This window comes from Pezoporus flaviventris, unplaced genomic scaffold, assembly GCF_033815535.1.
Source record: "Pezoporus flaviventris isolate CSIRO_AGI_PZ_B2104156 unplaced genomic scaffold, CSIRO_AGI_Pfla_v1 ptg000036l, whole genome shotgun sequence".
Taxonomy (NCBI): domain Eukaryota; kingdom Metazoa; phylum Chordata; class Aves; order Psittaciformes; family Psittacidae; genus Pezoporus; species Pezoporus flaviventris.
In genome coordinates, this window is record NW_026892584.1 from 5,765,149 (window position 1) to 5,777,839 (window position 12,691).

The 12,691-nt window shown below is 34.7% G+C and overlaps 1 protein-coding gene across 6 annotated transcripts in view; it reads right to left on the reverse strand.

Annotated features, from left to right (window-relative positions):
• ZNF143 (zinc finger protein 143) overlaps positions 1–12,691 on the reverse strand; it is a 39,192-nt gene that overhangs the window by 14,485 nt on the left and 12,016 nt on the right. For 3 of the 6 annotated variants that reach the window (XM_061462968.1, XM_061462964.1, XM_061462963.1), the window contains exons 2-8: positions 11,537–11,667; positions 10,668–10,760; positions 10,133–10,216; positions 9,679–9,759; positions 8,430–8,626; positions 4,913–4,987; positions 641–760 (exon numbers count right to left, since the gene is read on the reverse strand). In XM_061462968.1, the coding sequence (XP_061318952.1) occupies positions 641–760; positions 4,913–4,987; positions 8,430–8,626; positions 9,679–9,759; positions 10,133–10,216; positions 10,668–10,760; positions 11,537–11,660 (774 nt within the window). In that variant the 5' untranslated portion in view covers positions 11,661–11,667. The remainder of the gene's footprint in view (positions 1–640; positions 761–4,912; positions 4,988–8,429; positions 8,627–9,678; positions 9,760–10,132; positions 10,217–10,667; positions 10,761–11,536; positions 11,668–12,691) is intronic. The other 3 variants (XM_061462965.1, XM_061462967.1, XM_061462966.1) reach the window with 3 other exon arrangements.

A 12,691-nucleotide genomic window follows, 5' to 3' on the forward strand; every position in this document is an offset into this window, starting at 1 on the left:
ATGAAACCTTTACAGCAAGGACACAATTTTAGCGCAGGATCCATAGAGTCAACTACTCACTGTCTCCAGTGTTTTGTCAGAGACAAGGCAGCACTGCAAGGAGTTTACTTCATCGGCAAGTGATCACCTCAGCCTAAGCTGGAATGTGAACAGCTCTACACCCTTACTGTTTCAATAATTCCATTACTGAAATTAAAAAAGGAAGTTTCCACCTGTAAAGAAAAGATGTTCCAGCTTTTCACTTGGAATGTTTGATTGTTTTGAAGAGTTAAACTTTGTATCATGATGGCAAAAATCTTCAAAAAAAAAAAATCAGAATTTTTGCATGATTGTGCAGGAGAGATACGGTGAACAGTGGATTTCAGATTTTCTGGGACACTGCTTTTAGAAACTATCTCAACAAGACATTTCTTACGTGCTGGCAGTATAGGAGCCTAACATGATCCTACACCTGCAACTGTCCAAAACACTGAGCAAAATCAGCAAAGCACCTGGGGCAACCAATTATTGGATATAAAATCAATCCAATAAACATTTGATAAACCAGTACAATTATGACTACCTCTCTGTTAATTTCTATTACTTTTAATCACATAATCATGCCCGCAAAGTAACAAACACTCATTTTACATCTCATCACCTTAAGATGGTGAGCTGTTGTGTATAGTTTTCCACAGCCATCATAGTCACAGCGAAAGGCTTTCTCTCCACTCGGCTGAGATTTTGCATTCACTCGTGTTCCATGTCCTTGCAAGACAATCTTAAGTTTAAAACAAAACAAAATACAATAGATCAGAAGAGTCACACATTTCATTTTGTTATCAAGCCACAGCTGATTCTGACAGGTTTTCTTTTCTGTCTCTCTCTGCTATACCATGTATTTCTTCGTCCTCAATAAATAAATAAAAGCATAGCTTCTGATTAAAAGAAGGAAAGAAACTCTAAAATGTATTTACTTGTAGCTAGCAAATTTAAATGCATGCATTAATCAGCCAAATAATAACAAAGACAAAATAATTTGAAATATAAGCCCAGTGGCAAGATGACCAAATTAATAAACAGAAGAAGCTTAAGTTACATTGGATACAGGATCTGTTCCTAAGGGAGATTAACCATAAATCAGACCACCTTCAAAGATAAGTTCGTGCAAAGGCCAAACAATAATTAAATGCACTTATAATATGCACTTCTTGAAAAAGAAGGAAAGCATTTTGCTCTTTGTCAGTGATGCATGTGTTTTGATCAAACTAACTGGAGCAATTTGAGCAGGTTCTACTCTTCTTTCTGGCATGACACAACAGGAAAACATAAAATAGCTTTGCAATGCAAACCCCTTTTAAAGGCTTCTTCACACAGACTGAAGAAAAAGGCAGAAGCCCAAATATAAACATATTAATACAACTTTACAGAAATTAATCCAGACTTTTTTAAAACATCTGTCCTTCTTTTAAACCTTCCCTTTTCTTATGGAGAAGTGCATTCAGAGTATCTGTAAGCATGGAAACTCTTGAAAGCTGCCCCCAGCCTTCACACTCTCAACTAATTCTTCTTATTAAGTATGAGGTCCAGCAGTGTCTCACCTTGCCAGTGCTCAATAACCTGCTTTAGGTTACCAGTTGCCATCCCTGAATCCCAGAAAGCTCCTCAATTTCATGTGCCCTGTTAAGATGCGCTTCCAGCATATACTGAGTTGGTTAAAATTCCCCATGAAAACCTGGGCCTGTGAACATGAGGCTTCTTACAGTTCTCTGAAGAAAGCCTCATCATCTTTCTGATCAGGCACTCTGCAGCACCCCATAATGCCATACACACTGCTCTGCCAGCTAATTCTGACCCATCAGCTCTTGACTGGCTTATCACTTCTCCCAAACCAGAGAAGTTTGCAGTCCTGCTGTTCTCATATGAAGAACATCTCCCCCTCCTCTCCTTACCCCTTGGCCTTATTAAGCAGCCTGTACCCATCCATCACAGCAATTCGGTTATCCTAACTATCCTACCACATGTCCCTCATCCTAACAAAAGTGTAGCCCTGCAATCGCAGATATACTTCTAATTCCTCATTGAAACAGGCCAGGTATTTGATTGAGAACAACTTCCTATGGATTCTTCAGGGAAGATGTGCACTGTTACCTTCAGACTGTTTTTAAAACTAAAGATAGAAAGTCAAATGAGAAAATTTTAACCAACTGAAATGTACAACTCTACCACTTCCGAAAAGCTTCTCTGGAACAACAGAGAAAAACAACCTCATGACTCAAGAAACCCATTACTAATACCACTGTTTAACTTATGATATCATAAATCTTAAAAGTCACTTTAATACATTAAAGACTGTGAAGAGGAGGCTTGGTTGAGAACCTGCACTTGAGCATTGATTTGTTTTTTCTATCAAATAAACTAAATCTGCTAGTATTTGTTGTTTTGGCATATAAAATATGCATATAGTTGCTAAGATAAAGCTGAAGTATGCCAAAGATTAAAAGAAAATTACAACAGTTCTATAATCAATGCGCTAATACCTGTAAGAAAATAACCAGCCATAATTTTAAGATTGATACAAAGAGGGACAAATAAAACAAACAGAACTCTTAGGAAAAAATTATCTGAACACTATGAGCATTTGTGTGTTAAAAAACTTCATAGAAGTATGTGTTTCTTCACAATATATTAGCTGGTATGATTTGAAGATTCATAAGAAATCAGTCAGCATTATCATTCAGCAAGGATAGATATAGCATCAAAATTACTATTCTTAGAAGACAATACACTCTAAAGAAACAAAAAAATCAGAAGTTAGAAGGCACAAAGTTAGAAGAATGTAGCAAATAAAGCACCTTTGTAATAATGTGAAACATCGTGAGGAGCTGTGTACTTCAAAATACATTTAGCTAGACAAAATTTAACCAACCTCCCCTCCACTTTTAAAAGAAATCACCAATGCATCCTGAATTCAGACAGGTAACAGGAGAGTAACAAAGGTAAAGATCTCAGGTACGACTTTTACATTGTATACACACAAACTTCAGTCACATGATTCTGCTTTTATTATAAACAGATGGGTATGGCAGGCTTGAAAGGTAATAGCGTGTGATATCCATTTGGGCACACAGTCTTTGTTTTCGCATGTAGAAATCACAAAGAGGTTTTATGCTTTTTTCCTTTGGTGAAAAAAATCTAACCACATGCAAGTTTGAATGACTACTTAAAAGTAGGACATCTGTTCTATTCTTGTGTTACCTGTGGACTTAAAACTTTATAAATATACACTTACTTAATACCATATCTAAATGTAAGACTATTTTATCCAAACTAATGTATTATTTCAGAATGAGTTACAACTAGGTATCTACTTAAATCAAGACATAAACATGATTAAGATTTTGGTACATAACTGATAGTTTTGGGACCCTTCAGATGGTCAGAATTTAAGACTAAGCCTCAATGCCTTTTGAAATACCAGATCTTGTTTTGTTTGGAACATATTATGCTTCATAAGACTGGCACATTTCCATGTGGCATATATGTTGCCACACATGAATAAGATAAAGCCACCTCCAGATTAACTATGATTTGGGGCTAAGCCTGGAATCAACATGTAACTTGATAACAGTTACAGATAATTTAGCTTAATAGACTCTTACTTCCAGTAAAATAAATCAAGATCTTATCTTACTCATCCTTGAAATTTGCATTTTGTTGCAATGTCTGGGTTACCTGACTGGGTTTAAACCACGACAGAGCTGTATCCCTATTCCAACATACAAGTGTACAAAACCTCTAAATTTCTTAATTTCAGGAATATATTTCAATACCATAAATAACACATATTAACTATTCTCTCCTTTCACTGTCATGACACACAGGCAACAGTAGGTTGTCTGCATCTTTAAATACTATGGGACCTAGCTTAAAATAAAAATTAAGAATAGACACTTTTGAGGTAACTGTCAGAGGTAAGCATATAATTCTCTTTTACAGATACTGTATTTTACCTTGGAAGATATTTTTCCTCTTTGTCTAGTTCATTATCTCTTAAATCAGACAAAAAGGAAAAACAATGAAATGACTTCTCCATTTCTGATTGTAATTTAAGCATGTCAGGGAATAGAAGTTTTATTACTACTTTTTGTTATTGGTCATAATTCTTTGAAGCCCAGAATGTTTTTCTTTGTCATTTCCTTTAATAAAATACGTTATCATAACAAATACAATTCTTCTTACATAATTTTATGAATCACAGGTAAAAAAAAAAATCTTAAGAAGTTGCACCTGTATTTTCCATTGCCCTTTAAACTTTTAAGGTAATGTTTTTACATTGAAAAGGTTTTTATACTTCTATGTGTTAACAACATGAATACAAAGAAATGGAAGTATTTTTCTGCTGCTTTAAGCATTCACTAGGAGCAACATTCTCACCTACTGATAACTTACAAAATCTGCAATAAAAGTCAGGGGCTTTAACAGGGCAAGTGAAGTAAAAAAAACATCACTAAAGAGAGAACAGTTCCAGACATATGCCTGGAATTGTCTCTTGAGAAAAAAATACTTTATTAATTGAGTCAGCATTGTTCTGCTTTAAAGAATACAAATAGTCAGTTCATTCTCTGGAAAAGAACTTCTGAAATGCTTACACTGATAAAATATTCAGGTCAGGTTGAAAAAGCTTGTAAGTCCAACATAACTTTTAATTACCTTTTAACAGAAATCCCCAGAAAACAGTAATCATTAGAAGATCTTTTTAAAATTCTGTGAAAGGATCTTGTACAAAGTGAGACATATGACCTGTCTGTATAGGTTTGAGATCTAAAATGCCTGAAAGGTAGCAGCAGACCCTAGTTCATGGCCGCATAGGACTATCACGCACATTGCTGGGCAAAGACGACAGAAGAAATACAGGTACTGGGCTACATACCTGCATTTTTTTATCTTGTTCATTTTCACCTATCATTCCTGTGCCACTAACACCATCATTTCCATCAATAGACACCTGAAAAACAAAATTGAAATGGAAAACAATATTTACAGATTACTTTTATTTATCTGAAAAACAGAGGGGTACATAACAGTTCCTCACAGTTTATTGCTTCTTAGCTCTCTAGCTCCCTCTGGAAAACATGGTTATCCTACATCACCTTACATTAGCTCACATGTAAGCTTACATTAGCTTACATGGAAATTACCACTTGTAGCATCTGCATTATAGAATATGTCAAATGAGTATCTCAAAGTTGTCTTAAAACAAGGTAGGAAAAACTGCAAGAACAAAGTATGTTAAATTAATAGACTGAAAGAAGTATTACTTAATTTTACAATACTTCATTCTGACAAAAAGAAAATGCTTACTTTTATAATAGGGATAGATCTCTATACTCTCTGTTAAGCAGAATTCCCTTATTTTGAACAGCATAACTCTTTTGTAATCAAAATACATAAGACAGTGTGTTACATCTCAATTTGAAATTACAACAGCTACTCAAATTAGTCAAATTACAACAACTAAGCAAAACTTGTGTATTGCTCCCTAGGTTTATTTTTAAAAAACAGGAGGAAAAAAGTATTGCTGCTTTCCAAGGAGTTTTAAATATTTGAAAGAATATTAGATCTTAATTTTAAACTTTTATTTAAACAAAAATACAACTACCCAGTTTAAAAAAAAACACAAACCCTCACAAACTCTCTCACAACCATTAACTCAAAGACTAGTGTCTTATTAGCCACTGTAGAAAAAACTAAAATATACTTTACGTAGTTTCCTTAATTGTCTCTGTACTGAGAACAGGCATTCACAATACTCTCTGCATCCATGACACTCAAGCCTGAGACTGATGAACCTAAATCTAGTCTAAGTGATTTTATTTTGCTCTAAAGTAGTTTGGCAGGAACACTACCTCTGTTACACTGGTACACTTATGCCCTTCCACTACAGAGGTCATAGCAGGCTCCTGTGGATGTTAATGGCTGGGTAAAGTATCTTGCTCAAAGCATCAGCTACCAACATTTCACTTGAAGACTAAAGATGAACTTATCCCGTAAGAGGTTTTCAGACTGTGCTATCTTTCTAAATTAGACCATTGTGAATAATATACTTTTGACAACTTTTAGCTAAAATACTAACAAGTGCCCATGCAGAGGCAAGTTTACATTAGGGAGACTGCAAAGACAGTCTGCAAGCAGGTAATTCTCAGGTGTTCCAGTTTTATTTTAAATAAATGAAACAATAGCCATTTTGGGGCCTTCTCCTGAAGAATTTTTGAAGGGAGGGGAAAGAACCTGCACAGACCCTGAACTTCCTGTTGTTTGTTGAGAAAGAAACTGCTGACATGAAATTAAAAGTTCATCAATGCCACTTAACTAGAGTCCTCCTGGATCTCTTTGCATGAACTCTCTTACAGAGTCTTAACACTGATCTTGGGCAGCCTACTGATCTTGGCTATTTCTGCCTGTTATGTAGGACAGGAGAGCAGAGAAGAACCATCATTCTCCGAATCTGCATTTAAAATTTTCTTCGCCCTTTTAAGTTTTGAAGAGGAAACCTTTGAAGTTAAAAAATCCAAGACACCAAATTTTTAAACTTCTTTTTTTGCAGTATTGGGAGAATACTGGAAGGATTCCAAGAAAGATCTTTGGGATTCTCCTAAATGCCCATCTTAAATTCTAAAGAAAGATTAGTCTGCCTTCAATTAAGAACGTAAGAGCACCTATACCGAGTCAAACTAAAGGTCAATCTAGTGCACCATTTTGTTTCCAACAACAGCCAGTAGCAGAAGCTAGAGAAGACTAAAGAACAGATCAAGCATATAGTGATATATTGGCAAAAAAATTCTTCCAACCTCCAAGCAATTTGTGGCTTAGGAACTACCTGAACTAGAAGTCAAATGTTTCTACCTAATAGCCCTGGATACATATTTCTTCTATGAATTTATCCCTCTGAATACAGGGACATTTTATTATCCACAATATCCCACAAGCAGTGCCACGGTTTAACTTTGTGCTCTTCAAAAAAGTATTCTTCCCCTGTTTTTATTGAACCTGTCACCTGAGAGCTTCCTCTGATGTTTCTCGGTTCTTACACTGGTGATAAAGACAACGACAAGTCACTACTCTTCTTTGTGCTACTTAGAATTTTATAATATTCTATCATACACTTACCTCATGTATTTCATTTGTTTGGTTGTCATTTTTGCCCCTTTCTGTACCTTTTTCAATGTTACTATACCAGCTGCTATGAAAAGTATACATTGCCTCACTATGAGGCATACATGGACATGGAGTAGAAACACAAAACCACATTTCTCCTTTTAAAAGGAATACAGGGTTGTGACAACTGAGACATTATTTGCTTTTATACTTAAAACAGGCGTAACACTTGGAAACTCATTTCTACTGACTTTCCCTAAGAGGTTCTAGCTGTAGAGTTCAGAACAATGTTCTGAGATGAAAGATTAAAGAAAAACAGAATTTTTCCTAAACACACAGAAGTACACTACGGAAAACAAATTCACATTACAGAATTGAAAAAACACATGCTGAGATAAATCAGAAAAATAAATTTGCATTTCTTCTTTCTTCTTCACCTTCACAAAACAGAAACTTACACCGAATTATGATTATTATAGCTCCTTGTTACAAAAGACAAAGTTATGATTGATTTAAACCTAAATTAAATAGTAGGTAGGGAAGGTGTAAAAGCTTGTCACTACTGCTCAACTAACCTCAAATTACCTGTTATTTTATGAAATGTTAAGGCATAGCCAAACACAATACAATCTGACTGGCTCTCTTAGGACCTCTCAATTATACCACACAGAAACATAATGGAAAGAATAGAATATAAACTATTTAATTATCCTAACTGGCCTTCTCCAAAAAATTGACAGTTCTCAGTGACACTAGAAGACAGATTTTAAAATATATTCTACTTGTTTTTTTCCACAGCACTGATGGTGATCATCCAGCAACTTGGACACTGCTAACCTATAGAGACATGGAAGTTGCACCACCCATTATTATACTTGCATCATGCTTCAGAGAAGTCTAGTAAAGTAGACAACATGAATTCTGAGCATCATGCTACATTTCACTATTTAAAGTATGGATCAAAATTTTTTTTTTTTCAAACTCAGTAACTAGTTGTCTGGTTTACACTTCCTATCATGCACTGTCCTTGCCTAGTACACCAGGCCCTGCTCTTCCCAATGCAAGGGGAAAAAAAAAAAAAATCCAGCAATAGTGCCTGAACAAGAATAATTTAACTTTGTCCTTCTTTCTGAACACTGTCCTCTGAAGAGATGCCTTTCCAATGCTGTATTTTAGAGAAAATTATTTCTTAATTATAATTTTAATTCTTAGATCACAATTGCCTTTTGCTGCCAAGGATCTTATGATGCTACATTAAAGCTTCATGGATAGAGAAATGTTTTTCAATATACCTTGGCTGCATATTGTTCCAAAGCACTGATGGTATCTGGGTCAATGGCAGCATCTCCTGTATGAAGACCTGCCACTGTGCCATCAGCTTGAATGGCTAAAATGGTATCTGACTGTGGCATTTGCACTGTGTGGTGAATGTAGGCCGTAGTTCCATCCTCCAGCTGGACTGCTTGTAATGCACTCTGGTCGTAACTGTCTGAGAAATAATATAACAAACTGTTACAGAAGAAAATGAATAACAATGTCTGCATGTTACACAAGAATACTGCTGCTTAGGAAACGTCTCCGAAAGTCCTATGTATGTGTGAAATATATAACCGCTGTAGATGTGAAACAAATACTTAAAATATTACTATGAATAGCAAGACAACACCTCCCACAGCTTTATTTCGGCATGCTTTTATAAAAGTGCAAAGCTAATTTTATGTTAGTCTACCTTTATTTACAAAGGAAACCAGGAACACAAATATGCTTTCCATTTGTACCCACCCATAATAACATGAAAATAATACCTCACATTTTAGAATTCATAGATCTGATCATTTTAAACACATAATCATGCAAATAAGCAAAAGAAACACTCAAAATACAGAATGACTTTTAAGGAAGAAATTCTTTATCATACCTTCTCCTCCTAGTATTGCTGATTGTAGAATGTAATACTTGCCACATGAGTTTAAGCAGGCTTAAGATATCTACTTTCTGTAGAGAAGTAGTACTAGTTCCAAGACTAGTTTAACCATTTTCTGCAGAAATCTGAGTTATTATTTAAAGACATTTGCATTCTTGACTGCCAGCTGCAATGTTTTCTGCTCTGTTACCTAACAGCAAAATCATCAATAGCATGCTCTTTAAAATGTAAGTCAATCTCTACATTCTTTAGCTTAAGAGGGATTGATTGATACTTACCTGCTTTCTCTTCTCATTTTCACATGCAATTTTTGCTGAAATCTGTGTAAGGGCTTACATTCTCTACTAACATGGCATATACTTAATTTAATGAGATTCTGGGTTAAAAAAGGTGAAATACACCAGGTTTGATTCTGTAACTGTTATACGAGGCTCAAATAAGGAACTGAACTGGTTCCATTTCAACAATTTGCAGACGTCACAAAGTAAAAGCAACAAGAAATCTTCATCAGGAATCACACTAAATGACATCATAGTCTACTAACAGTATCATATTTTATACTGCTGAAGTTCTGTTGAACTCTGATGTAATAAATCACACTTTAAAAAAAGAATTACCTTTTGAGGTGTGATGAATAAAGGCTGTAGTTCCATCCTCCAGCTGAACTGCTTGTCCATCTTCCAGACGCAAGCTGTCTCCTGTTTGGAAGAAAGAATTACAGTGCTTCAACAACAGTTTGAAAAATCCACTAGTTGGAAAGATTAAACCTAGGATTACTAGGTTCCGTTCACAACTGTTGCCATTAAAGTAAAAAACCAAGGTATTACAATGACCATTAATTACTTAATATAAATATTTATCAGTAATATACTATTCATAGAATCACAGAATGGTTTGTGCTGGAAAGGACCTTAAGATCATCAAGTTCCAACCCCCCTGCCATGGGCAGGGACACCTCACCCTAGACTATGTCACCCAAGACTCTGTCCATTCTGGCCTTGACACTGCCAGGGATGGAGCATTTACCACTAAATATATTTTAGAATCTATTTCTTTTATTACCACACTTACTGCTTTTAGGCATGGATACATGTTGAACATAAGCAGCAGAACCATCTTCTAATTGAATCACTTGTCCATCCATTAATTTACCATCTGAAACACAATTAGAATTCTTAAAAAATATTCTCTATGACCCATCAGAGTTGATACTTTCTGGATTAATATGTCACTAAAATATCACCAAAAAATAATGTTTGTACAGTATAACTACACACAGGTTTTAAAATTCTGGGATAAATAATTGGAAAAGACCTGATGTCCTATCTAGTAGGTAGAATGCTGATATTTGGGTTTTAAGCGTAAAGATCATCTCTCACTTTTGTTTGACTTGTGTTCCACATTTGATACTGCATCTTACTAATAGCAGAAATAAATACTTATTTTATAGTATTACTGTAATACTTGTATTACTGTAATACCAGCTGGAACTGGAACTACATAAACATTTTGCCTGACTTCACAATCCAAAGGGATTTACGATCCAAAAATGGTCAAAAAGGGAAATCTGATTTGAACACCAATCAGCTTCTAGTCATTTACCTACCTTTAGAATTGTGCTGTATGTAAGCTGTGGAGCCATCAGCAAGGGTAACTGCTTGCAAACTTACACCTTCCATGTTTTCCAAGTTGTCACCATCTAGCAAGGAAAAAAGTTAATATTCACTATTACCAGCATCAAGCTCTAAATATCATAACCACCTCTAGAAATGACGACATCCCCTGAAAGCATAATTATTTAAAAAATAATAATAGGAAATAGGTCTTACTTGCTTTCTATTTTTTGAACTTTAAACATACACTAGGGTCCTATGTTCAAGATTTTGCTCTGTAAAAATGACAGCTACGATGTTACTTTCCTTAACCAAAATATTTACAATGACACTGAATAAATAACTACAAAGCTGAGGTTCTAGGAGAAATAATAATTAGGCCATGTATGTCAACAGTGCAGTAACAATATATATACTTGAATTGATAACTTCCTTTTGCACACTACTACCTGTCATTAATAACACAAATCTACATAGAGTAAAATACAGATTTAGGAAAAAGTTTTAAATCATGTAAAATCATAATGAAGCTGTCAGAAAACACTGAGTTTAAACCAACCCCAGATCACCAATCTATTTTAAAACTCAACTTGTTTAATACATACTTAGATATAAGTTACAAAGGATAAAACAATAAAACTATAGTGAGAATAAAGTCAGATTCTATATTTCCTATTTTGGCACATTTATACTCCAATTACCTTAACATATCATTTCATTTCAGAATCAGTGAACTTAATCTCAGTTAACTAAGAATAATTTGTTATATTTTTCCTTTAGAACACACTACGGGGGTTTTAGAATTTTATCTAAATTTCAAACAGAAAAAAAAACAACCCAAAAATGTAGAAAGATTTTTAACCTGCAGATTCACCTTGCACAGCTACAGCTTCTGTTAGACAAAGAGTCACATGCTGGGCCTCCATTCCTCCTCCAGAAAATTCAGTCATGCCCTGAGAGTCTCGATTTATCTGAGCTAATAACATTGTCTACCTAGAAAGAAAGTATTCACAAAACACAGACAGAAAATTTAAATACAGAACCAGAAGTAAAAGACAATTCAAGTTTAATTAGTTGTTTAAACAGCTGCTACAAATATTTTATGTTGCATTCCACATAAACAAGATACAGTGTATGACCAACTTACCTGAAAAACACCTCAGCAGGAAAAAAAACCATGATCTGAAATAGGTTAATGTTACTACTTCAATTAACTGAACTGTTAAGAACTTCAGATATTAGTTACTAAATTGCAGTTCATCAACCACATCTAGATTTCAGTTAAATATTAATTATTCAACCAATGTATAAAGAATAATGGTGGTAATAATGGTATAAGTAATGATATCTTTTTGTTCCCAGAATTAAAATAAAGCTGACAATTCATCCATGGTCATCCATGACAACAGTATGGCTTTAACTAAATAAATTAAACATTTCCCTGGTGCAGTAAGAAGTTTAAAATCTATCAAACGCTGGGAAATACACTATTAGTAAGTCTGAGTGAATGATCCAATTATTTAACTAAACTTCCCAGGAGGGTTTCTAGGTTTTAAAAAAAAAAATCCAGAAAAAAAACAGAAAAAAATCTTCCTTGAAAATTATAATAAAGTATTTCATGACAGAATGTATTAATACGGCAACAGGATTAGCGAGTGACTACATGCATCTCATAGAGCTAGATACAGCCAGCCCTTTGGATACCCAATTTTTTATCCACATGTGTTTCCATATGGGAAATTTAAAAGTCTACTGAACCTGAAAGGCTGTTACTAATTTTTGGTATTATTAGATTAAGAAGCTATAAAGGAAATATGTAACATTACATTTTACTAACTCAGATGTTGGCTTACACCATGGGCAAGGAGGAGAGGAACCAACACAGAAAATCCCCCTAAAAAACAACAACAAAAATGCTGGCCCTTGACTTAATGTAACATTAGATGTAGGGAAGGGAGAGAAATCATATGGAATTGCAATATAGGCTACACAGCATTAAGGCAACTTTCTCCCCACT